The 25402-nt window shown below is 42.2% G+C and overlaps 1 protein-coding gene across 1 annotated transcript in view; it reads left to right on the forward strand.

The window, feature by feature from the left end:
• Positions 1-25402, forward strand: part of LOC126152666 (high-affinity choline transporter 1-like) — a 472314-nt gene that overhangs the window by 411426 nt on the left and 35486 nt on the right. The window contains exons 8-10 of the mRNA XM_049916021.1: positions 7857-7948; positions 19305-19427; positions 20087-20190. Of these exons, the coding sequence (XP_049771978.1) occupies positions 7857-7948; positions 19305-19427; positions 20087-20190 (319 nt within the window). The remainder of the gene's footprint in view (positions 1-7856; positions 7949-19304; positions 19428-20086; positions 20191-25402) is intronic.

Below are 25402 nucleotides of genomic sequence, written 5' to 3' on the forward strand. Positions count from 1 at the left end.
TGTTACCTTAAATGAAAGAAATGCGGTTCGTGATACGTAAACCTATACAGTCGAACGTGATATGCGGAAGTGCAAGGTGTCCTCACGTACGGACATCCATTAGCAGTCTCTCATCAGGGCCGTTACCGGGGAATGGGCCTTGAAAACCGAACTCACATCCTGTCCCGCCACAAAGACAGATCTATGAATTCACTATCAGCTTGACTAAAGGTGGAACATGTAATGGATTCTGATTAGTACCATTAGTACCCAGAACCTTTTGTAGGTAAGTCACAAAACTATATCGTCATTCAACGCGAACCTAATATGGGACCTCCCTTCGCCTTCGGCCCACCACCACCCTCCCTACCTCCTCCCTCTCCCATCCCAATTGTTACAACCTGCCCCCAATTTCAGATCCTGGGTACGCTCTTGTATCTCGCATAATTTCTTTCCTAATCGTGGCTAGCAGTTTCGTCTCTTCAGAAGAGTATGTAAGTAGGCTGTTTAAGTTTTCTTATTGGCATCGTTACGTAGCGCTCTGTATGAAAATCACTGATTGCACTGTTCTTTGTTATTGTAATTATGAAAAATTTTATCAAATCGTTATTGGCCATTGCCCAAAACAATTTGTAAATTTTTTTGTGGAGAGCATGGGGGCTATGTAAGTAGGCTGTTTATGTTATCTTATTGGCATCGTTACGTAGCGCTCTGTATGAAAATCACTGGCTGTGCTGTGTGCAGTCAGTCGCTGGTTGGCATTGTTGTAATACTCGCCATTGTAGTGTTGGGCAGCTGGATGTGAACAGCGCGTAGCGTTGCGCAGTTGGAGGTGAGCCGCCAGCAGTGGTGGATGTGGGGAGAGAAATGGCGGAGTTTTGAAATTTGTAAGACTGGATGTCAGGAACTGCTACATATATTATGACTTTTGATGACTATTAAGGTAAATACATTGTTTGTTCTCTATTAAAATCTTTCATTTGCTAACTATGCCTATCAGTAGTTAGTGCCTTCCGTAGTTTGAATCTTTTATTTAGCTGGCAGTAGTGGCGCTCGCTGTATTGCAGTAGTTCGAGTAATGAAGATTTTTGTGAGGTAAGTGATTTGTGAAAGGTATAGGTTAATGTTAGTCAGGGCCATTCTTTTGTAGGAATTTGCGTTGCGCTAAAAGTATTGTGTGTCACTTTAGTGAATGTTTGAGTACGTTCAGTTTTGCTCAGCTGTTTGAAAAGCAAACAATGTAAAAGGTTTATCAGCACAGTAATTTAGAAATTTTTCTAAGGGGACGTTTCAAGTAGACGAAAAAAGGGAAACATAGTAAAGAATGCTCGAGAAGTTACAAAATACTGTAATAACTTATATCGTAATTATCACGATTTGCAAACGGTCCATTGGGCTATATTTGCTTCTTGGCCAGTTTGTTCCTAAACTTGATTAAAATCCAAGGGCTCACTTACGCCTTTAGCGATTAAAAGATGTACACTACTGGCCATTAGAATTGCTACACCAAGAAGAAATGCAGATGATAAACGGGTATTCATTGGACAAATATATTATACCAGGACTGACATGTGATTACATTTTCACGCAGTTTGGGTGCATAGATCCTGAGAAATAAGTACCCAGAACAACCACCTCTGGCCATAATAACGGCCTTGATACGCCTGGGCATTGAATCAGAGCTTGGATGACGTGTATAGGTACAGCTGCCCATGCAGCTTCAACACGATACCACAGTTCATCAAGAGTCGTGACTGGCGTATTGTGACGAGCCAGTTGCTCGGCCACCATTGACCAGACGTTTTCAGTTGGTGAGAGATCTGGAGAATATGCTGGCCACGGCAGCAGTCGAACATTCTCTTTATCCAGAAAGGCCCCTACAGAACCTGAACATGCGGTCGTGCATTATCCTGCTCAAATGTAGGGTTTTGCAGGGATCGAATGAAGGGTAGAGCTACGGGTCGTAACACATCTGAAATGTAACGTCCACTGTTCATTGTTCCATGCGAACAAGAGGTGACCGAGACGTGTAACCAATGGCACCCCATACCATGACGCCGGGTGATACGCCAGTATGGCGATGACAAATACACGCTTCCAATGTGCGTTTACCGCGATGTCGCCAAACACGGGTGCGACCATGATGATGCTGTAAACAGAACCTGGATTCATTCGAAAAAATGACGTTTTGCCATTCGTGCATCCACGTTCGTGGTTGAGTACACCACCGCAGGCGCTCTTATCTGTGATGCAGCGTCAAGGGTAACCGCAGCCATGGTCTCCGAGCTGATAGTCTATGCTGCTGCAAACGTCGTCGAACTGTTCGTGGAGATGGTTGTTGTCTTGCAAACGTCCACATCTGTTGACTCAGGGGTTGACACGTGGCTGCACGATCCGTTACAGCCATGCGGATAAGATGCCTGTCATCTCGACTGCTAGTGATACGAGGCCGTTAGGATCCAGCACGGCGTTCCGGGGGGGGTTTGTGGGTGCTCAACATCGAGGTCATCAGCGCCGGCGTTCCGTGTTACCCTCTTGAACCCACCGATTCCATATTCTGCAAACAGTCATTGGATCTCGACCACCGCGAGCAGCAATGTCGCGATACGATAAACCGCAGTCGCGATAGGCTACAATCCGACCTTTATCGAAGTCGGAAACGTGATACAGGCTACAATCCGACCTTTATCGAAGTCGGAAACGTGATGGTATGCATTTCTCCTCCTTACACGAGGCATCACAACAACGTTTCGCCAGGCAACGCCGGTCAACTGCTGTTTGTGTATGAGAAATCGGTTGGAAAATTTCCTTATGTCAGCACGTTGTAGGCGTCGACACCGGCGCTAACCTTGTGTGAATGCTCTGAAAAGCTAATCATTTGCGTATCACAGCATCGTCTTCCTGTCGGTTAAATTTCGCGTCTGTAGCACGTCATCTTCGTGGTGTAGCTATTTTAATGGCCAGTAGTGTATTATGTTGTTCTGTCATATCTGACTCCCTTCTTGTCAAGTGGAAAATTACAGCAATGTTCCACATTTAGGGCGTTTTATTTCTCAGCAAACCCTCTGTAAATATGTTTGTAAGTTTATACGAGTATCATATTACATATTGTTGTGACTTGGCAAGACAGCCAAGCCACTATGAGAGGAAGCCGAAAGGCACGCGTTTAAGCTCACGCAGGCTGGCGTGAGGTCTGGAACAGTTAAGGGAATTTATAGTAGCAAAGAACGTAAGTAACTACTGGAACACTTAACTTTAATTCATAATTGGTGAACATCGGTCTGACGGTACATGCATCACAAGATAAATAGCAAATGATAATGGCGCCTTGCTAGGTCGTGGCAAATGACGTTGCTGAAGGCTATGCTAACTATCGTCTCGGCAAATGAGAGCGTAATTTGTCAGTGAACCATCGCTAGCAAAGTCGGCTGTACAACTGGGGCGAGTGCTAGGACGTCTCTCTAGACCTGCCGTGTGGCGGTGCTCGGTCTGCAATCACTGATAGTGGCGACACGCGGGTCCGACGTATACTAACGGACCGCGGCCGATTTAAAGGCTACCACCTAGCAAGAGTGGTGTCTGGCGGTGACACCACACATATCATGTGTGCTTCTACTACTTTTATTCAATCATTATCATTTCCATGTGCCTTTCAGTACTTTCATTGTTAACTGTCTGTAAATCTGATTCACCTCTTGAAATGTAAAGAAATGTGTGCTTCAGTTAATATTGAATATGGTATAGTATTTAATAACGCAGAAACACATGCAACAACCAGTCGAAACTTCTCCTTCAAAATATTTTTATTTCATTTTTAGTTTGACTTGCCTTGCCATGACGTCCTCTCCGGCGTCAGCTTCACCACGGAGTAGCATTTACACAATACGTCACCAGTTACTTGTTAGATGCCATCAAATCTCTGCCTTCTGCTACTAATTTTACCCTCCGCAACTCCCTTCAGTACCATGCAAGTAATTCCCTGATGTCTTAATACTCGTGCTATAGTCCTGCCCGTTCTTCTTGTCAGTGTTTTTCCACGTGTTCGTTTCCTAATTTTCAACATTTTCTACGGTACCACAGGACAAACATTTTTCGCTTGCATACAACTCATTATTCCAAACGTACATTCTGTGAAATCTCTCCCTCAAATTAAAGCCAATGTTTGATACCAGGAATTCTCTCGGCCGGCAATGTCCTCTCCGCCTGTGCCTTTTTATGTCCTCCTTGCTTCGCCCGCCAATTGTAATTTTGCTTCCGAATTCATTCTCTTCGTTTACTTCTTGTTTTCCAATTTTGACGTTAATTTCAACACTAATCTCATTTATGCTCCTCCTCATTATTTTCGCCTTTATTCCGTTTGTTCTCAATCCATGTACAGTGCTAATTAGACCGTTTATGCCATGTAATGGGTCGTATTAGTCTGTGAATATTGTCGCTGACGTAATTTCTCCCTGAATTATAATCCCGAATCTGTCTTTTATTAACGTCATTGCTTCTCCGGTGTATAGAGTGAACAGTAGAGGCGAAATATTACAACCTCGTCTTATGTCCTTGCTAATCCGATCACTACGAAGTAGGTCTTCCAGTCTTATTGTCCGCTCTGCACTTATTACATAATACCCGTCCTTCGCTATAGCTTGCATGTATTTTTTCTGATAATTTCAAATGAACCATTTTACGCTGTCACGTGCGTTTTCTAAGTAAAGAAATCCCATGGAAGTGCTTTGATTTTTATGTAACTTAACTGCTTATTGATTACTATGAAGTAGTTAGAGAGATTGTAGGGTCTCATAACGAAGTATCTAATTATCTTACGACGAATTTCATCTAGCTCGTTCCAGGCGTTCTGGTAAAACAAAGTTTTTTATTTTATTTTCCTTAGGTATTACTGTTTTTAACAAATCTGTTTAACGTAAGCCTATGTAATTCATATGTAATACGCATTCCATACAATATGCTTTGTTTTGTAATTATACACAACTTCATATAATAATTTGTAAATTTAACAATAATAAGGCTTACTGTAACGGACGAACATCATGCCGTCCGTTCCATTCGTACGGTTTCAACGTTAGTGATGATTTTAAATTTTGTTGCGTAGTTCTATGTATTAACAGATCAAAGAAAATGAGTTAACAAGATGTTACATGCCATTCCTCTTCAAATTTAGAGCAACACACTGAGGTGAAAAAAGTCGTGAGATACCTCCTAATATCGTCTCGGACCTCCTTTTGCCCAGCGTAGTTCAAATCGCTCTAAGCACTATGGGGCCTAACATCTGGGGTCATCAGACCCCTAGAACTTAGAACTACTTAAACCTAACTAACCTAAGGGCATCACACACATCCATGCCCGAGGCAGGATTCGAACCTGCGACCGTGGCAGCCGGGTGGTTCCGGACTGAAGCGCCTAGAACCGCTCGGGCCTCGCCGGCCGGCCCCAGCTTAGTGCAGCAGCTCCATGTCGCATGGGCTCAACAAGTGTTTGAAAGTCCACAGCAGAAATATTGAACGGTTCAGTCTCTATAGCCGTCCATAATTTCGAAAGTGTTGCTGGAGCAGGGTTTTGTGCGCCTACTAACTTCTCGATTATGTCCTATAAATATTTGATGGGTGCCCAGATCATTCGCTCCAATCGTACAGAATGTTCGTACAACCAATCGCGAACAACAGTGGCCGCGTGACATGGAGCATTGTAATCCATTAAAATTCCATCTTTTTTGGGAAAATGAATTCCATGAATGGCTGAAAATGATCCTCATGTAGCCGAATGTAACCATTTCCGGTCAATGATAGGTTCAGTTGGACCTGCGGACCCAGTCCATTGAATTTAAACATAGTCTACACTGTTATTAGGCCACCACCAGCTTGCACCGTGCCTTGTTGACAATTTGGGTGTGTGACCTCGTGGGGCCTGCTCCACACTCGAGCCCTACCGTCGGCTCTTAGCAGCTGCAATCGGGACTCATCTGAGCAGGCTGCGGTCTTCCAGTCGTCTAGAGTCCAATCGATATGGTCACAAACAGAAGAGAAGCGCTGCAGGAGATGCCGGGCTGTTAGCAAAGATATTCGTGTCGGCCGTCTTCTGCCTTGGCCCATTAATACGAAATTTCGCTACACTTACGTAACGGATAAGTTCGTCGTACGCCCCACATTGATTTATGCGGCTATTCACGCAGTGCTGCTTGTCCTTTAGCACTGGCAACTGTCGCAACCGTTGCTGCCCTCGGTCGTTAAGTGAAGGGTGTCGGCCAGTGCGATGTCCGTGATGAGAGGCAATGCCTGAAATTTGGTATTCTCGACACACTCTTGACTCTGTGGATCTTGAAATACTGAACTGCCTGACGATTTCCCAAGTGGAACGTCCCTAGCTCCAACTACCGCTCCTCATTCAGAGTCTGTTAATTCCCGTGTTCCGGCCATAATCTCGTCGGAAACCTTTCCACATGAGTCATCAGAATGCAAATGACAGCACCGCCAGTGCACTGTCTTTTTATACCTTGTGTAAGAGATTCTACCGCCTTCTGTATACGTGCAAATCAACGATATCCGTTGATTTTTGTCACCTCATTGTGTAATGTTATGTGTGCCTCACTGCCTTTTTTCTTCTTTAACTAATTTGTGCCTGATTTTATTCTGTGAAGGTCAGTAATGTATGTAAATACCAAAAATGTAAATGTGATTCAAAAAGTACTTGAAGTGAAGTGACGCGCAGCTGGACAGCAAGAAACTCTTTAGCGCGCAATCCCCGCAACGATAGTATTAGAGAAACTTTCAGTATGGACTCTGAAAAACAAAAAATTAATATATGAAAAAAAGACTGTTATTTTGTATCTTGTGGAAAGAGGACGTGTTGCTAGGCCGTCGCTCAGAACGTATTGTTATATTTAATGAAAACTGATATTCTGGTGATAAAACCGAGTGAAGTATGTGTAAGAGTTGCCAAACATTTATTTGTACAAAATTTTTGGAAGTGAAGACTAGAAATATCTTGTTTTTGGAAAAGGAGCGGAACTTCTTTGTCGTTGCCGTCTATCAATCGACAGAATTGTAAGTGTACAAAGGTCACTAAAATACAGGAAAAGAAATGCATTCTCTATAGTTTTCATTCAATAAGTAATAACCTCTCATAATTTCTTAATTACAGTAATTGGTTTATGTTCTTGTACAATAGTATGGTGCTGAACTCCACTGACCAATTTTGATGTAGCAGGACGTGTATTTTGAAGGAAGTTTGTGCGTCAAGCAATCTCCTTTTCTCACGAAAAGTAGATTGCTGTTTGATCTTACTTACTTACAACAGTGGTCCCTTCGGTATGAAAAGCTACGAAAACTTGGGCTCAAAGCTATCCGCAATACAGCCAAGTAACTAACAGAGTCGTATTTTATACCTTAAAGAACAATAACTTCCTCCAAATTGCAATACGTCAACAACTGGTGCAGAAGCTGATCATTCAACGAAGCAGCAACCAAAAATTCAGGTACCAGTTACGACTTAAAGTAAAAATCTCAATCAAAAGTCAATCTCTCTCTCTCTCTCTCTCTCTCTCTGCAAACACATATATAAATATTCATAATATCATTTTTAAAAAAAAGATCATATTACAATTGTACACTGCCTGTTGCTTAAGAAGATCATGAGAGACAAGTGTCCACCGTCGAATCAGTGTAATATAACAACGCTGTTCAAAGTCAGGGTTAGGATATTTTTAGTATTGTGAAATACGTCCTAATTAGCGATGTTAGAGACCAGGATTGTGAAAGTATTTAACTAATAACTTATGTTCGAAATAAAAAGAAATATTTAAGGAATGGAAGTTTGTGGCTTGTTGTTTGATTGAAACATTCACTGTACGAAGGCTGTGTACTTGTTCACAGATTGGCAGGCAGTCGAAGACGTCGCCAGGAACATTACGTCGGCGGATAAGGAGCTGGTTCTGCCACTGGTACTGCGGTACCTTACACCCAGCGTGAGTACAGCGACGTTTTAGCCTTTACAGACACTTTCTGAGATACTTCTGGCTTAAAACCTTAGACATCAACACTAAAGTTAATCGTAATGCACAAGCAATGAAAACTGCGGATTTCTAGTATTTAATAGTGTATGAACTTAACTAACAGCTAATTGAAACTAGAAAGAAACAATTAAAATCGCTCAAAAGAGGAAAGGCCGCTGGACCTGATGGGATACAGTTCGATTTTACACAGAGTACGGGAAGCAACTTGCCCCCCTTCTTGCAGCGGTGTACCGTAAGTCTCTAGAAGAGCGTAGCGTTCCAAAGGATTGGAAAAGGGCACAGGTCATCTCCGTTTTCAAGAAGGGACGTCGAACAGATGTTCAGAACTATAGACCTATATCTCTAACGTCGATCTGTTGTAGAATTTTGGAACGCGTATTATGTTCGACTCTAATGACTTTACTGGAGACTAGAAATCTACTCTGTAGGAATCAGCATGGGTTTCGAAAAAGACGATCGTGTGAAACCCAGCTCGCGCTATTCGTCCACGACACTCAGAGGGCCATAGACACGGGTTCCCAGGTAGATGCCGTGTTTCTTGACTTCCGCAAGGCGTTATATACGGTTCCCCACAGTCGTTTAATGAACAAAGTAAGAGCATATGGACTGTCAGACCAATTGTGTGATTGGATTGAACAGTTCGTAGATAACAGAACGCAGCATGACATTCTCAATGGAGAGAAGTCTTCCGAAGTAAGAGTGATTTCAGGTGTGCCGCAGGGGAGTATCGTACGACCGTTGCTATTCACAATATACATAAATGACCTTGTGGATGACGTCGGAAATTCACTGAGGCTTTTTGCGGATGTAGCTGTGGTATATCGAGAGGTTGTAACAATGGAAAATTGTACTGAAATGCGGGAGGATCTGCAGCGAATTGACGCATGGTGCACGGAATGGCAATTGAATCTCAATGTAGACAAGTGTAATGTGCTGTGAATATATAGAAAGAAAGATCCCTTATCATTTAGCTACCACATAGCAGGTCAGCAACTGGAAGCAGTTAATTCCATAAATTACCTGGGAGTACGCATTAGCAGTTATTTGAAATGGAATGATCATATTAAGTTGATCGGCGGTAAAGCAGATGCCAGACTGAGATTCATTGGAAGAACCCTAAGGAAATGCAGTCCGAAAACAAAGGAAGTAGGTTACAGTACACTTGTTCGCCCACTGCTTGAATATTGCTCACCAGTGTGGGATCCGTACCAGATAGGGTTGATAGAAGAGATAGAGAAGATCCAACAAGATCCAACGGAGAGCAGCGCGCTTCGTTACAGGATCATTTAGTAATCGCGAAAGTGTTACGGAGATGATAGATAAACTCCAGTGGAAGACTCTGCAGGAGAGACGCTCAGTAGATCGGTACGGGATTTTGTTGAAATTTCGAGAACATACCTTCACCGAGGAGTCAAGCAGTATATTGCTCCCTCCTACGTATATCTCGCGAAGAGACCGTGAGGATAAAATCAGAGATATCAGAGACCACACAGAGGCATACCGACAATCCTCCTTTCCACGAGCAATACGAGACTGGAATAGAAGGGAGAACCGATAGAGGTACTCAAGGTACCCTCCGCCACACACCTTCAGGTGGCTTACGGAGTATGGTTGTAGATGTAGATGTAGAAAGTCGCAGGTACTTGTTAGCAAACTAATAGTCCTGCTTTAATTTATAACTCACTCAGTTATGTTCCTGTCCTTTATCTTACATACCACTACCTCTGTATGCATCCTCTTCATGGCAGTCTGTATCCTGCAGTCTCTCAATTCCCGTTTGATCGCTTGTTGTCATAAATCACTTCCGAGAATCTACAGCAATACTTCTGTTAGAAATGGCGGAGAAGTATTTAGAAAATATGATGGTGATTTCTTTAAAGGAACTAGTCAACTAGAGCGAAACTCTTTACACAGCTTTGCTGACTGGGATTCTCTGAAGAAGACGAACGGTGAAAACAAAAAGGCGAGAGTCCACGAAACGTAATACAGGAAGCCTCCAAACGTGCTGAAACACTTTAATAACGAATATTTCTAAGACAGACATGGTACAATAGAAAAAAGAAAAGCAGCAGGCTATTTGTAATTATATGCCTATACATCACCTGTTGTTTGTTGTTTAATCTTCTACAAAAACATGTAATATTGTAATGTGAGTTCATGTACTGATATATTATGAAATATAGTTGTACTATCCACATTAAGTAAATGACGTAGAGGTTGTGAAAATAATCGTTATCGTTATTTAGCGCACAACACACGAGACAACAGTTACGCATTTCGGGAGTCATGCTCCCACCATCTGGCTGTCTGCGTTTTAACTTTCACACAGACGCGCACTCTTAACAAAGCGCAAACTAGTCATGAAAAAAAGTTAAATAAAATAAAAGTATTGGGATATTAAGTTCTCGTCTTCCTTTAAAATCGGGAACGCCTCACTCTCTGTTTTGCCTTTTCATACAACCGTTCGTTTCTACAGTGGTAACATCGATCGCATCTGCTACACTTCACACCAACTGCCTTCCAGTACACTGGCTTGTTCTGTAAACAAGTACGCTGCTCCAACTTACTGCACGGAGCCAATAACGGTTCCACTGTATTCCAGAGATGTCACTGGCGACGTGAGGAACAAAATCTTCTCGTATTATTGCTAAATAGAAAAACGATTCACGAATCCGTTACCGCTCTCTCCCAAGAATACATTAAGAACATTATCGAGTCTATCTCGGTGAACTGATATTTCTAGTTCTTCAAGTTTCTTTCTTCGCTACTTGCACCACTTCTAAATTCTCTTGAATACCGTCTAGCAGGTAGCCTCTCTCGTACATGTGTTTCGCTAAGACAGATTTAGCACCACTTCTAAATTCTCTTGAATACCGTCTAGCAGGTAGCCTATCTCGTACATGTGTTTCGCTAAGACAGATTTAGCGTATTTGCCCAGTCTTAAAGCGTCCGTGTGTTCTTTGTACCTTGTCGAAAATATTTTCCTGTGTGTCCTATATATCTCGCGTCATATGATGCTCACTGTACTATAGTTCTGTATCTCAATCAATAAAAACGGAACCCTTATGATGCTCACTGTACTATAGTTCTGTATCTCAATCAATAAAAACGGAACCCTTATAGAATCAGTTTGTTGTCCGTCCGTCCGTCTGTCTGTCTGTCCGATTGTTAAAAACCCTCATTATCAGAAAAGTTTAGATGTACCAAGTTGAAATTTATGTCTCATATTAAGGTCTACGATCTCCTGGCTGTGATAAAAATGAAATCTTCTAAGTCAATGAAATCAAAGGATACGGTCATTTATGTCACATATTTTGATGCAAACTCATTCATCAAAACATGTATCGTACTGCGCGTTGGCCTAGAATCACGAAATTTGGCAAGAAGCAAGGTTTCACTATAAAAATAAAGCGACAAATCCGCAAATTGTTAATTTCTAACTATATCATATGACATATTTCTTTTGTCATTTGTTATCCGACTTAAACTTAAAATATTCTCAAAAGACTAGAAATTCCGGGAAGCGATATCTTGCCAGTATCACGTCGATAACATAAAAATCGTCTCGATTCTCGATCCCCGGGGCAGATAAAGTGCCTGTATGGATAATTAAGTTTTACGGAACCTTCAGATCCCGAGTCCTGCTCGCACCTCGCCAATTTTTTGAATACGACTGTTTGTTCTAGTTCACTTTTCCTACTTCCGGCCCCGTGCTTTAAACTACATATGACCAAGTTTTTCGCGCGGAATGGGAACTTCACATTATATGGCTCAAATAAATCGCCAGTTTATCTGAGATTTTCCCAAAATACGACATGGTAACTATCTTTTTATTGTAAGCTAATTCCTCTTTTTGTTTCCAATTTCTTATCCGTTGTCTATTGCTATGTCGTTTATAATATTTAACACATTCAGTCTCTCTTTGGCAATCACTGGCATCTAACGACCCTGTGCAATGAACTTCTAAATGCAGCTTCTTTATAAATTCTCAGGTGGCATAACTGGTTAGGAATTACAACATCTGTTTCTGTTCACTTTCTAAAGATCTTAAAGGCATGTAATTCGTCTTGCCTCATACCTTTACGTCCGAAAAGTGAATACGTTTATTGCATTCGAGGTGGGTAAAGTCAATTTTCTCGAAGAACTCACTACATTTACTAGTCAGTCTCAGTTCATTTTACGAACTACAACATGTTGTCAACAGAGGGTTTATAATATACTACCTCTTTCATTAAAAGGGTCATCAAACTTTAAAATGTTTTCTTCTAAACTACTAATAAAGATACGCGTCACAGCGTCTGAAATGATCAATTCTTTTTCCAACCCATTTTTATGGATGTAATACGTTCCATTTAGCTAGAATCAGTTAAAATCAGTGACAAGACGCAGGAACTCTAAACAGTCGTTTCATGCCTCGATATCTTCTTACACTTAAGTAGGTTTTTTTTAATACTCTCGTTCTTGTCATCTACCGGAACCTTAGCTCACAACTCTCAAACAACTTAGCTCAAATTGGGAGAATTCTGTAATCAGTTTATCTTTAATTTCATTAATTATGCCATATTGTTACGCAAGAGTAGTTATTGCTAAACACACGACTGTATCTAAGGAACGTATAAAAAGGGAGCAGCATTTATGGTCACAGGTTTATTTGATCCACGGGAGAGCGTCACAAAGATACTAGAAACCTTAATTGTCAAACGTCTGATGACAGACGCCAGCTAGTCCGCCGAAGTGTGCTTACATTTTCAGGATCCGGCATTGAGTGAGGAATCCAGATATACAGTATATTGCAAAAAGATACCGACGAACTTCGAGACGTTGCAGAGGGTGTCTTGAGGGACAAATCGAGGATAGGAACACTTGTCCGTAAAAGTTATCTAACGACGCTACAGAGCACCCAAGTTGCAGGTTACGGCGCCTGCTGCTAGGCCACCACTTCGCAACAAATGTGACGCCGACGGACCGCAGGCGGATATTCAGTGATCGCGACTTATTGCTACAATAAAAAAAAATGGTGCAAATGGCTCTGAGCACTATGGGACTCAACTGCTGTGGTCATAAGTCCCTTAGAACTTATAACTGCTTAAACGTAACTAACCTAAGGACATCACATACATCCATGCCCGAAGCAGGATTCGAACCTGCGACCGTAGCGGTCGCGCGGTTCCAGACTGTAGCGCCTAGAACCGCTCGGCCACTCCGGCCGGCTATTGCCACGATCACCAGTGAAGAAGATGGAGCTAGGCCTTGCCTTCTATGATTGCAATGCTCTTCTGCATCGGTGGCTGACGGTTTTGGACAAGGGTTTCCATTCTCTGTCTGTTCCTCAAAATCCCCTCTAGGACACCCTTGGAAATTGAAGGTATCGTTTTGTAACACCCAGTATGTGAGAACACACACATATCGTTCCCGTTGGGACTCCGACAACTAATTACAGCGTTCACAAAGGAATTTAAGCATTCTTTATTCCCGCGTTCCTCAGTCAATATAACAGGAAGTAACCCCCTTTTTTTATGCGGCCCTCCACGAAATCTCACCTGAGCCGATTTCTTCATCTCAGAGTAGCACATGCAACCAACTTCTTCAATTATTTACTGCATGTATTTCAATCTCTGTCTTCCTTTACAGTTTTTACCCTCTACAGCTCTTTCTAGTACCAGAGAAGTTATATCCTGATGTCTTAACAGATGTCCTATCATCTTGTCCCAACTTCTTGTCAGTGTTTTCGCATACTCCTTTCCTCTCTGATTCTGTAAACACCTCCTCAATCCATAACTTATCAGCCCACGTAATTTTCAATATTCGTCTGTAGCACCACGTCTCAAATGCTTTCACTCTCTTATGTTCCGATTTTCCCACAGTTCTTCTTTCCATGTGCTTCAAATGTACATTCTCAGAAATTTCTTGCCCAAATTAAGGCCTACCTTTGATACAAATAGGCTTCATTTTTCCAGGAATGCCGTTTTTGACAGTGCTAGTCTGCTTATTATGTCCTCCTTGTTGCATCCGTCATGGGTTATTTTGCTTAAGTTCATCTACTTCGTTATCGCCATTCCTGATGTTAAGTTTGTCGCTGTTCTCATTTCTCCTACTTCTCATTACTTTCGTCTTTCTTCGGTTTAGTCTCAATTCATATTCTGTACTCATTAGACTGTTCATACCATCAGCAGATCCTGTAATTCTTCTTCACTGTCGCTGACGAGAGCAGTGTCATCAGCGTAACTTATCATTGTCATCCTTTCACTTTAAAATTTAATTCCACTCTTGAACCTTTCCTTTGTTTCCACCATTGCTTCTTTTAATCAGAGCACTTCGTTCTTGGTCTTCCGCTCTTATTATTCCGTCTCGGCTCTTGTACAAGTTGTATATTATCCGTCTTTCACTGTAGCTTACCCCTATTTTTCTCAGAATTTCTAACATCTTGCACCATTTGACATTGTCGAACGCTTTTTGGAGGTCGTCAAATCCTATGAACGTGTCTTGATTTTTCTTTAGTCTTGTTTCCGTTATCAATCGCAACATGAGAACTGCTTCTCTCTTACTTTTACTTTTCCTGAAGCCAAACTGATCGTCATCTATCACATCCTCAATTTTCGTTTCAGTTCTTATTTATACTATTTTTGTCATCAACTTGGATGCATAAGCTGTTAAGCTGATTATGTGATAATTCTCGCACTTGTCAGCTCTTGCAGTCTTTGGAATTGAGTGGATGAAGTGCTAATAAGTGGTAAAATGGAACGTACTCCGGCTAGGACTTCCCAGGGTTTTGCGGAGTTTAGATGTATATGTAGATCTAGAGGACAAGACAAACATATTTTCAATTAACTAAACAAACGCTCTTTTTAGACTCGTTTCACAATTTATTATTAATTTTATTGCATAACCTAGGTTTCGGGTTATAAGCCCATTTTGAAGTATATTACTGATTCCCAAAGATGAAAATACATAGATAAACCTGGTGACAAGGCAAAGATAATCTCAACTTCTTACGTATCGATCCATAGCTTAATGTACACTTACATCAAGGATAATTTTTTTAAATAAATTACATCCATTATCACACATTCATCAGTTATACTACAATGACCGGACTAAAGTTATGCGTCAGCTAAGATATTTTTAACTACGATGGAATTATTGAATTGGGTTTGCTCGTTTAATGATAGGTGTGGGGATATACACGTCTGTTTTTTAATTTCTAAAATTTCTGGTTGGTCGAGTTTGGCCCCCTTTTCCTCTGTGTGTAGGACTTGCACATCTGTTGTGTATTTGTGATTACTGTTCAGACAAAGGCTTAATCAGACTTCCTCAGTCTCCAGCTTCTGTGGTGTTCCTTAAGCTTGGTACAGATTGACCTCCTCGTCTGTCCTGTGTAGCAAGACTGACACTCCCGGCATGTGCTTTTATAGACCCCACTTTTTGTGATAGCTGGTTATTTGTCTTTTGCATTGAACAAGAAACCCCCTATTATCTGAGGGACATAGAAAAACACAGAGAAACAATTTTCCCTCAAGATGTTACTTAACGCTATTTGATGTTTTCCCTATAAAACGTAATCTGCACCATTTCTTTTCCTGTTTGCTGTGTTTTTCATTGGGGACAGTAGGGACCTGGCCTGTTTCTTCATATTTTTACCTAACATTTTATCAATTGTGTTGGGTCAAATTCATTATTTATGGCTATTGTTTCTATTGTGTTAAGTTCCTGGTCAAAATCTTCTTGGGACATATGGACAGAAAGGAGACGGTGGATCATGTGATGGAATGCTGCAAGTTTGTAGGTTGAACGATGTTGGGAGGCAGCCGGGATGAAAGTGTCTTTTCGGTAAATTTTAAATTTATGGTTACGGTCTTCTATCCTTAAGATAATGTACAGGAAATATAAGTTGCCCCCCACCCCCAACTTATTTTCAGTTACGGTCGCAATCAGTGAGTACAGTCTTCACTGGTTTTGATCTTTTATGTCACGCATAGACAATCAGGCCAGTTGTTCTTCTTGACTCGTCTGGAGAAGTCGTCTTTCTTAGTCCTCCGAACTGCATGCTCAGTGGAAGAAGATCACTGCAGGCAATATATCAATACGGGTCTATCTGAGGATGACACAAACGTAGATACCAGCAACAACTGTACGCGATTGTAACTCAAAATAAAATTATCTTGTAAAATTGACAGTAGCTGACGTTACACCATCATTAGCTTAAATTAAATTAAATATTAATTTAACTGGCCGGCCGCGGTGGTCTAGCGGTTCTGGCGCTGCAGTCCGGAACCGCGGGACTGCTACGGTCGCAGGTTCGAATCCTGCCTCGGGCATGGGTGTGTGATGTCCTTAGGTTAGTTAGGTTTAAGTAGTTCTAAGGTCTAGAGGACTTATGACCTAAGAAGTTGAGTCCCATAGTGCTCAGAGCCATTTGAGCCATTAATTTAACTTACTATTCTACATCATGCATGAGACAATTTATAAGAAAAGGTACTCGCGTAAATAGTTTCTAAATGCAGTCAGGATTCATTATTAAATTTTCCGTACTTTTGCGGCCTTTTTGAATTTTGTCACTGAAACCAACATTTCGTCCCTGTCTGCGAATGATTTACAGTGGGGACGTGACTTCTATTCACTGCAGATAGTGGCTCGCTGCTCACTGAAATGAAATTTATACCGAGATACGACATTCCCGGGGCGAAAAAACACTTTTTTTTTAATTTTGTTGTTTCGTACACTTCATCTACCGTCTCACGGTGGAAGGCTGATGGTATCCTGCTTGACAGCTGGAAACCAGGTGTTAATAAACTTAGGACTTTTCTTTCTCCGACTGGACTGTTATTGTCTTTGGAGTTCTCCACTGGATCTGCACAATCTAGGGTAGTACTTGCTCCAGGTTGCTGGGACCTGGCTCTCTCCAAATACAATCCTGTGCTTTCCTCACTGCAGTGTGTACTCCACTGCGGCTTTTCTCCCCTTCAATAGTTGCCTTTACATTCGTCGCTTTTTCCATAATTCTCTTGCTGTTACTACCCATGTACACCAGTTTACAACCACATCGTATATTCGTGACATTCCAGTTTGACATCGTACGTAATAATAAATACAGGTCAAGTTCAAGTTCACGTTCCAGCATACTTCGTAAACGTGTTGTTCTAAGCAAATCTTCAAACCTAACGCAGGAACTAACACTGACCACGTGAAACTCAGTTCAAAAGTATCCCGCGAGAATAAATCTGAAAACAACGTAATGGATAATTATGCAAAGGCAGCACAAGAAGTAACCGTTTCACCACAGTCCTCGGCGATGTCGCTTAGTGTGCCCATTCAGTGGCAAGCGTATATACTAATAATACACTGTCCAGTCACATTAACGTCGGTACCTTTCAGGAACCTGATTAACCACCTTTAGCAGCGCAGACTGCTACGAGACATGCAGGAAGATAGCGAGGGGGATATGGAGCCATTCCGATTCCAGTGCAGCGGCCAGTTGCGCAAGGGTTTCTCGGTTTAGGATCCATGGCGCGATCAGCCGGAGCGAGGTGGTCCCATAGATTCTTGACTGGGTTTAAGTCCGGGGAGTATGGCGGTCAGGAGGGGGTACGGATGGTAAACTGAGCCAGGTGCTGTACGAATCACGCCCGTGCACTGTGAGCTGTGTGACACGTTGCACTCTTCTGCTGGTAGTTGCCATCGTACAGAGGAAAAAGAAACTGCATGTAGGGGTGGACATGTTTGCCAATGGTAGATGATACTTGTGATGATCCATTGTGCTTTCCAGAAAGACAATATCATCCAGGTAATGCGACGGAAACGTTCAACAGACCATCTCTGTTGTACGGTAATTGCTTTCAAGACGTTTCAAGTTATACACGCCGACGGTCATCTGTGCGATTGATAACACAACCTCCTCTGGCCTGCACCCTTCCGACAATTGTTGCAGGGCTGCACACGTCAACTGCCGTCAGTCCGACGGAGCATAAGACGTGAGTCATCTGAAAAGGTCACCTGTCACCACTCAATGGATGCCTAGTTGTGGTATTGGCGTGCAAATTCCAGCCTTCGCCGCCGATGAACATGGGTGCATGAACAAGACACCTGCTACGGGGGCCCATATGAACTAATGCTGAACGGTCGGATGCCCCTTGATTTAATTGGGCGGCCAGTTGCTCAACAGAAGCACGTCCATTCGCCTATACACATCTCCGCAGCCGTGATTCACCTTATGTGGTGGACCACAGTTGGTCGGCGCCGGTTTTGGACAGTGTCATTTTCCTACACACGGTATATTTTAACCATGGCGGTACGGCGCGTTCAGTTTACAGACTTAGCCGTTTCGGAAATTCTTTCACTCTTGGCCCGAAAGCCAATGATCATGTTCGTTTCGACGTCAGGTAAATCGCTCCGTTTCCGCATTACGACAACGTCTGCCTTATTGTCCGCGTCCTTCCAATATGTTCCATAAACGCTCCACTGCTAGTGCCACCACGCGCCCTCTATGGGTAGTTGTTGCACGTTGACGTCGAACATAAACGGTGTTCACAGAATGTGGTTGGACCATGTAGTTCGGCATGTCCAATAAGCAGGAAAGCGGAGTGTCCAATAATTTCTATAATAATGAGTCAGATCACCAACGAGTGCGATCTTTTTACCGTTGTCGACACCTCTCACCCGCACTGAGACAGATTCCGATTCATTTATTTTACGACGATTCCTGGTCCTGAGAACCAAAGGCATAGTCGACATGTAATACGATGAACCCTTATCTCTGTTGTAAACTTCACAAATCTGGAATGTCCGATAAGCGATGACATCACGTGAATTGAAATTATCTAGCCCTTTTACTTTATCGACTTTTGGTCCACGCACAAGAGCAACGGTGACCCAGCCGTTACCGTGTTCATTCGTATCCTTGTTAGCGAGAGTGAAGTTCAAAACTTCAGGCGGAAACAAATATGGCCTACAAGGCATGCGGAGACCCGCTGACCGATATCCGCCCCAAGCAATACTATTATTGGCTGACTGATCTCAGAGTTTAAATAGTGAGCTGACAATATGCGTTTGTGCTTCTCAACTAAGGGTGAAGCTACTCTAGCAGATGGAAGACTGTTTATTCTTTGGGACTTGCAAGTCCTCATTGATACATGTATGAGTACCTAGTACGAAAAATATTTATAGCAGACGACTTTCAAAGGTGACGATGAACGCTCACAGGCGTCAAACTTTCCTTGACAGTCAACATATGTTGTCAATAGCCTTCAAATTTAATCTTTTAGTGATACGCATTTCCTTTCTGGTGTAATGACGTGTTGCCTACTTGTTACAGTGGGTGGCGTTCTTCGGTCTTGGAGCAATATCAGCATCCATTATGGCCTCCGCAGATTCCAGCATTCTCGCTTCCAGTTCCATGTTCTCCAGAAACATTTACAAGCTAGTCCTGAGGACTCAGGTAAGTACCTGTCACGCACGTTACCTCCCCCCAAAGCTACAACAACAAAATAGTAATTTGAAAACTAAACAGCAAGTCTCTTGACAGCTTAACTCCTCATTTCTTGTAGAAATGATCTTCAGCATGGCCTCTGACAATGCCGGCCGCGGTGGCCGAACGGTTCTGGGCGCTTCAGTCCGGAACCGCGCGACTGCTACGGCCGCAGGTTCGAATACTGCCTGGGGCATGGATGTGTATGATGTTCTTAGGTTAGTTAGATTTAAGTAGTTCTAAGTTCTAGGGGAATGATGACCTCAGATGTTAAGTCTTATAGTGCTCAGAGCCATTTGAACCATTTGAACCTTTTGCGCTGTTGATATGACTGGCTCTGAGCACTATGCGACTTAACTTCTGAGGTCATCAGTCGCCTAGAACTTAGAACTAATTAAACCTAACTAACCTAAGGACATCACACACATCCATGCCCGAGGCAGGATTCGAACCTGCGACCGTAGCGGTCGCTCGGTTCCAGACTGTAGCGCCCAGAACCGCACGGCCACTCCGGCCGGCGCTGTTGATATGAGAGAAACATTAGATTCTAACCTAACTTCCTTATATTGCTTCAGCAATACAAGTAAGAAGAGAAGGTCTTCGACGGACGTTCATTTTACGTGTTTCAGGCCTCGGAGCGAGAGATGGTGTGGGTGCTGCGCGTGTCCGTGGTTGTGATCACCGCCATAGCGGCGCTCATCGGGCTAACCGCGGGCAGCATTTACTACCTGTCGTGAGTACTCAGACCGTTACACCTTACAACGCTAGTACACTATCTGTTCTAAAAGTCTCCAGACACCTATTAGTCGACATTAACATGGAGTGTGCCCAGCCCACGCTTCGCCTTCATCATGGCTTGACCTCTACTGGCGTACTTTCAGTGAGATGTCTGAAAATCTTTGCAGGAATTATTCCTCAAGAGCCGAGTGCAGAGAATGATGGACGCTGGGATCTGAAGCGAAGTCGACTTTCTAACTTATCCAAAAGGTGCTCCATTGGGCTTAGGTCGGGACTCTGGGCAAGTCAAACCATTTCAAGAATGTTATCGTCTGTCTTCACAGCTGCTGTTTTATCGTATTACTCATAGACTCCGAACTGTTCCTCCACTGTTCGCAGTACACATTTCGCTAAAATGTGTTCATATCCTTCCGAATGTAGTGTTTTCTTAAGGTTAATAACGGGACCAAACGCTAACTGTAAAAAAATACTTTTATAGGTAACACCACCGCCTCCTTAGTTCACAGCTGGCTCTACACTTAGTGACAGGCAACGTTTTCCAGGAATTCGCCAAACCCAAACCATTCGATCGGACTGCCACACGGTATAGTGTGATTCATCACCCCAAATCACTCGTTTTCGGTCATCCAATGTCCAGTAGCGCCCCTTAGCACTGACTACGGAAGTGCTTTACTTACGAGAAGCTGCCGAACCATTCTACCCCATTATTTTACTCTCTGTCATTGTGCTAGCTAGACTGCCGGTAACATTTTTGAACTCACGAGTGATTCCTTCTGCTGATTTCATGCGATATTTTACACCCATTGTCCCAATTTTCGACGGTGCCTATCCGTCAGCCATGGGGACTGCCTGGTCTTGGCTTAGTCGTGCTTGTTCCTTCGCGTTTCCACTTCACAATAATATCTCCGACAATTGACTCGAGTAGCTTTAACTTTAGAAGAGATTTAGTGTTCCTTCTGGATTTGTTACTCAGGTGAGATCCAATAACCTCTTCTGATCAACTCAGTATGCTGTTACTGCTTTTCTGCTGATAATACAGAACTGCCCACCTCCCTTTATATTAGGGAGTCCGACTCTCGTGATATCTGGTGGCCAGCTACGCATTACGTACGGATGTCCTGACACTTTTAATCAGATAGTGTAGGAGCGTAGCCTTTCACACCTGGAGTCCTTTCCACTAAAATTCTGCTGGGTGTTTGATCCTGACATGATGTGATAAAACTATCGACGTTGCAGCCGCTACTACAGACAGTCCTCAGCAGGTTGACCATCACACACTTAGGATCTTTTTTAAATGTTGCATGGCTTCTAGCCCCTCTCTTATTCACAATATATTGCAGTAATAGAATTTAAAAATTAATGTTTATCAACCACACTAACTATTCCTGCGATCGGATTTTCGTTGATTTATCAGGATACCTTGAGAAGAAATAAAGAACTGAAGTTTGAATTTTCCTAAATTTACATTTTGTTTTTACCAATCTTCTGTTCGTTCTCCGTTACTACTTGTTCTCGTTTTTGGCACAGTTTTGCGTGAAGCAATGATATTTTTTCTCGCAAAATTTGTTCGAAGTATTCACGCCATTAAATGAAAAGTTGAGGACGTTGACTACAAATTTTCATGTTTTGCTAGCAATTTTCTCTGCTAATCACATTCAAATGACACGGGATGCAGGACAACACCCTCGAGATGAACATACCGGAAATATAATAGATCTCCCGCCAAAACATAGATCAAAGATACTACAAAAAAGTTATTGTAGTAGCTTCAACGTTAAAATTTTAACGGCAAAGGTTTTGCCGTACAGCTCATCTTAATTCACCGTTTCCACACTTTTCAATAAACAAGAATAATAAATATTATTGTAGATGTAACTAGTTACACAAATAAACACTAAATATGCATAGGGATTTTGAAACGTCATCACTTGAGGGCAAGCGATTTTCCCCACGTTTTTCTATTAATACATTTGTGAATGTGATGAAAATAATATTCAAGTTATAAGTAGTAAAGCTGTCACCTACCCATAGGTTGGTTTGAACACCACAGGCTTTGGATATGGTATGTCGTTGCTTTCCTGCGACCTCTGAACTGACTTATCCAGCCAGTTATAGGGAGAACTACAGTTTAACGTGGATTCCAAACTACGATGCAGTTCAGCAATTTTTCTGTTAATAAACGTTGTCAGTGGCGAAATGCGTGGTAAGTAATAGATAAAAATCCAAAGACCGACCGGGGGTCCAACCCAAGGCTTTTGAATCACTTTACCACTGAAGCAACGAGCCCCACTAAAGTATAAAAACAGATGTAAAAAAATAACTGTATGTGCCGTTTTATTGGGTCTTGTTGTTTATTAATGCAGCATATCGTTTTCTTCAGTAGAAAATCAGACTGAAGGATTGATCAGTTTCATTACAAGCTTTTTTCACAAGCTCTTCAGAGCCACTTACATACGGTAAATAGCCATTACTAAAGTAAAAAATTGGAGGGCAATTAAATACGTGGAATAAAAGAGTTAGAGGATGTTTTGCAATTCGCGTTAGAAACATTATGCGTGGTTACGAAGTTTTGTGCATGAGTGCTGCAACTCGTAGAATCCATCACCTTGTTTTGGCCTCTGCGAACTGGCTGATCTGGAAGGAAGTTTCTGAAAACCAAACGTATCATCAAATCCTGACGGGCCAAAACCAGATTCCGTCTACATGTAATATTAACTGATATTACCTAGGAATTAGGAATCGTCAAACAATTAGAATGAAAATGGATACTTTCAACAGTGAGTCAACTCCGTCAACCTGCGGTTCCGACTTGCATTAATACAAAACAATAACACACTCGGCTATAAATTAAGCATAATTAACGAAACTCTACGATGAACTAATGCAATCATTGTCACTGTCATAGCTGTCACTGAGATACCATTGGATCATACTGAGCAACGATCCTTTCCAACATCTTATCAACCTGATGCATCGATGATTACTAGCAAACTTCTGCTTCCTTGGCCTGTTCTTAGCAAGGTGTGCGAGGGTGGTATGCTGTGAATGTTCCCCGTCTCTTGTACAAGGTAAAAGTGATAGTTGATCTGGCCAGTGCCAATCCTAGTTCTTTGGCGGTCAATAAGACTTTCGTAACAGTTGCCGTTGATTCGTTTGAAGTTCGTGCGGTAGGATTGTCCGAGAACAGAGCAGGGCCGAGGTTCCGTTAAGCCACTAGCTTCCGTGTGTCGCTGGTGTATGGGATTGCTGTAGATGCCATAACCCGCTTCACCATTCCCAGCCATCCTGTGACGTTTAAAACCTTTCCACCTTTTAATATGGCAGAACGGAGCCTTACTCTGGCAATGCGATTTATAAATGATAATTAGGCACTCCTAAGCCTCTTGCTTCCATTAGACTGCTTGCGTGTTTTTCATCTCGTGCCTGCCACACTACTTCATCATCATATCCCTCCACACTTCTGTTATCGCCAATTAACAGTTTGCCGACCGGCGACACCACAGTGGTGTCATGCGCATAGTATCGCCCAGTGGCTGGTGACAACACTTTAGTATCTTTTTCACTCTGTTGGTGTTTTGTGTTAGGTAACAATAAGTTACACACGTCAACAAGTTTATTGTTTTTATAAGTACTTGTGCACTTTCATCATGGCAGACGAAAGAGACGATACGATTTTTTACGATAGATGCGCGGACGTCTTGTCTGACGTCCCGGACGACTTGGCCGATTGGGAAGAAGACATTGGATATCAAAAAAATGAAAGTTTAGCAGAATCGTCGGAAGAAGAATTCGGCGAACGCTACGGTTGCCAACTGATTCGGATGAATCAGACGAAGAAGACAAACTATGATTTACTGAGGACCAATAATAAATTTGAAGGATATCCGCGTCCACACACATTTCCTAAAGATACACAGAGCGTCATGGATATCGAAGAATTATGTATTGGCAACGATCTATTTGAATATATTAGCAACGAAACCAATAAGTATTACAGTCAAAATTGCAATAGAAGGAAACTGGATTAAAAAAAAAATGCCAAATTTGTCGACGTTACGGGACCCGAACTTAGAAAATGGTTTGGGCGTGCTATCCTTATGGGAATTGTAAAAAAGCCAAGGATCGATATTACTGGTCAACAAATCCGTTGATAGACAGACCGATATTTCGCAAAACGATGTCCCGCAACCGATTCAGACAGATATTATTATTTTTACATTTTTCCGACAACAACAATAAACCAGATAATGCCGATCGGCTTTTCAAAGTGTAATTCGCAATTGATTATTTTTCCAAAAAGTTTAAAGAAACGTTTAATCAAAGTCAAAACATCTTATTTGATGAAGGAATGATACCGTGGCGTGGACAGTTAAATTTTAAAGTTTACAATAAGTCGAAAATTACGAAATATGGCATACTCATTCGGATGCTGTGTGATTCGAGTACGGGACACATTTCCTAATTCAAGATATATTCCGGCGGTGGACAACCTTTAGCAAAAGCAGTGATGGAACTATTGACACCTTCTTATGGAAAGATGCATCATCTCTACATGGATAATTATTATAACAGTGTAGAACTTGCAGAGAAGTTACTTGAAAAGGAAATTCGAGTTTTTGGAACGATACGGCAAAACAGAGGATTTTCGGAAAAATTAAAGCGCCCAAAAGTCAATGTGTTTGAAGCTTGTCCTCAACGAAAAGGTGACAAGCGGCCGGTGACAAGCCAAGTAATCCGAATTAGCGCTGCCGGCGCCAAGCGAATAAATTTGTACGAGACGTGCGGACGGCAAAGTGTTAAGCGACGTATTCAACGTTCCCTGTCAATTACCATTTCTGATGTTTGAGCGTGCCTTTAGACCAGTGTCCACTATGTCACGTAGCTCAGTGATACTGACAGGCTTTCTTATTCATGTAGGTTAGTACTGTAGTCTTCATCTGTTCAGGTAAGTGCAGTCAGAATGGTGATATGTCAGACCCTTGGACACTGACAAGGCCTTTGATTTCAGTGAAGTTTCAGCAGCTGCCCAGCTCAGTCCCATTAGGAAATAAAGAGAGTTGAATAAAATTGTAACTGAGTTTCCAATCAGTGATTCATACTGCTTACACAATTCCTGTCAGAGTTCACTAGTAGTAGGCATCGGTATATAAATCAATCAGTTAAAAAGTCAATTTATTTATTCTCAAGTCAGAAACATACAAATTTAC

This window comes from Schistocerca cancellata, chromosome 2 (genome assembly GCF_023864275.1).
Source record: "Schistocerca cancellata isolate TAMUIC-IGC-003103 chromosome 2, iqSchCanc2.1, whole genome shotgun sequence".
NCBI lineage: Eukaryota > Metazoa > Arthropoda > Insecta > Orthoptera > Acrididae > Schistocerca > Schistocerca cancellata.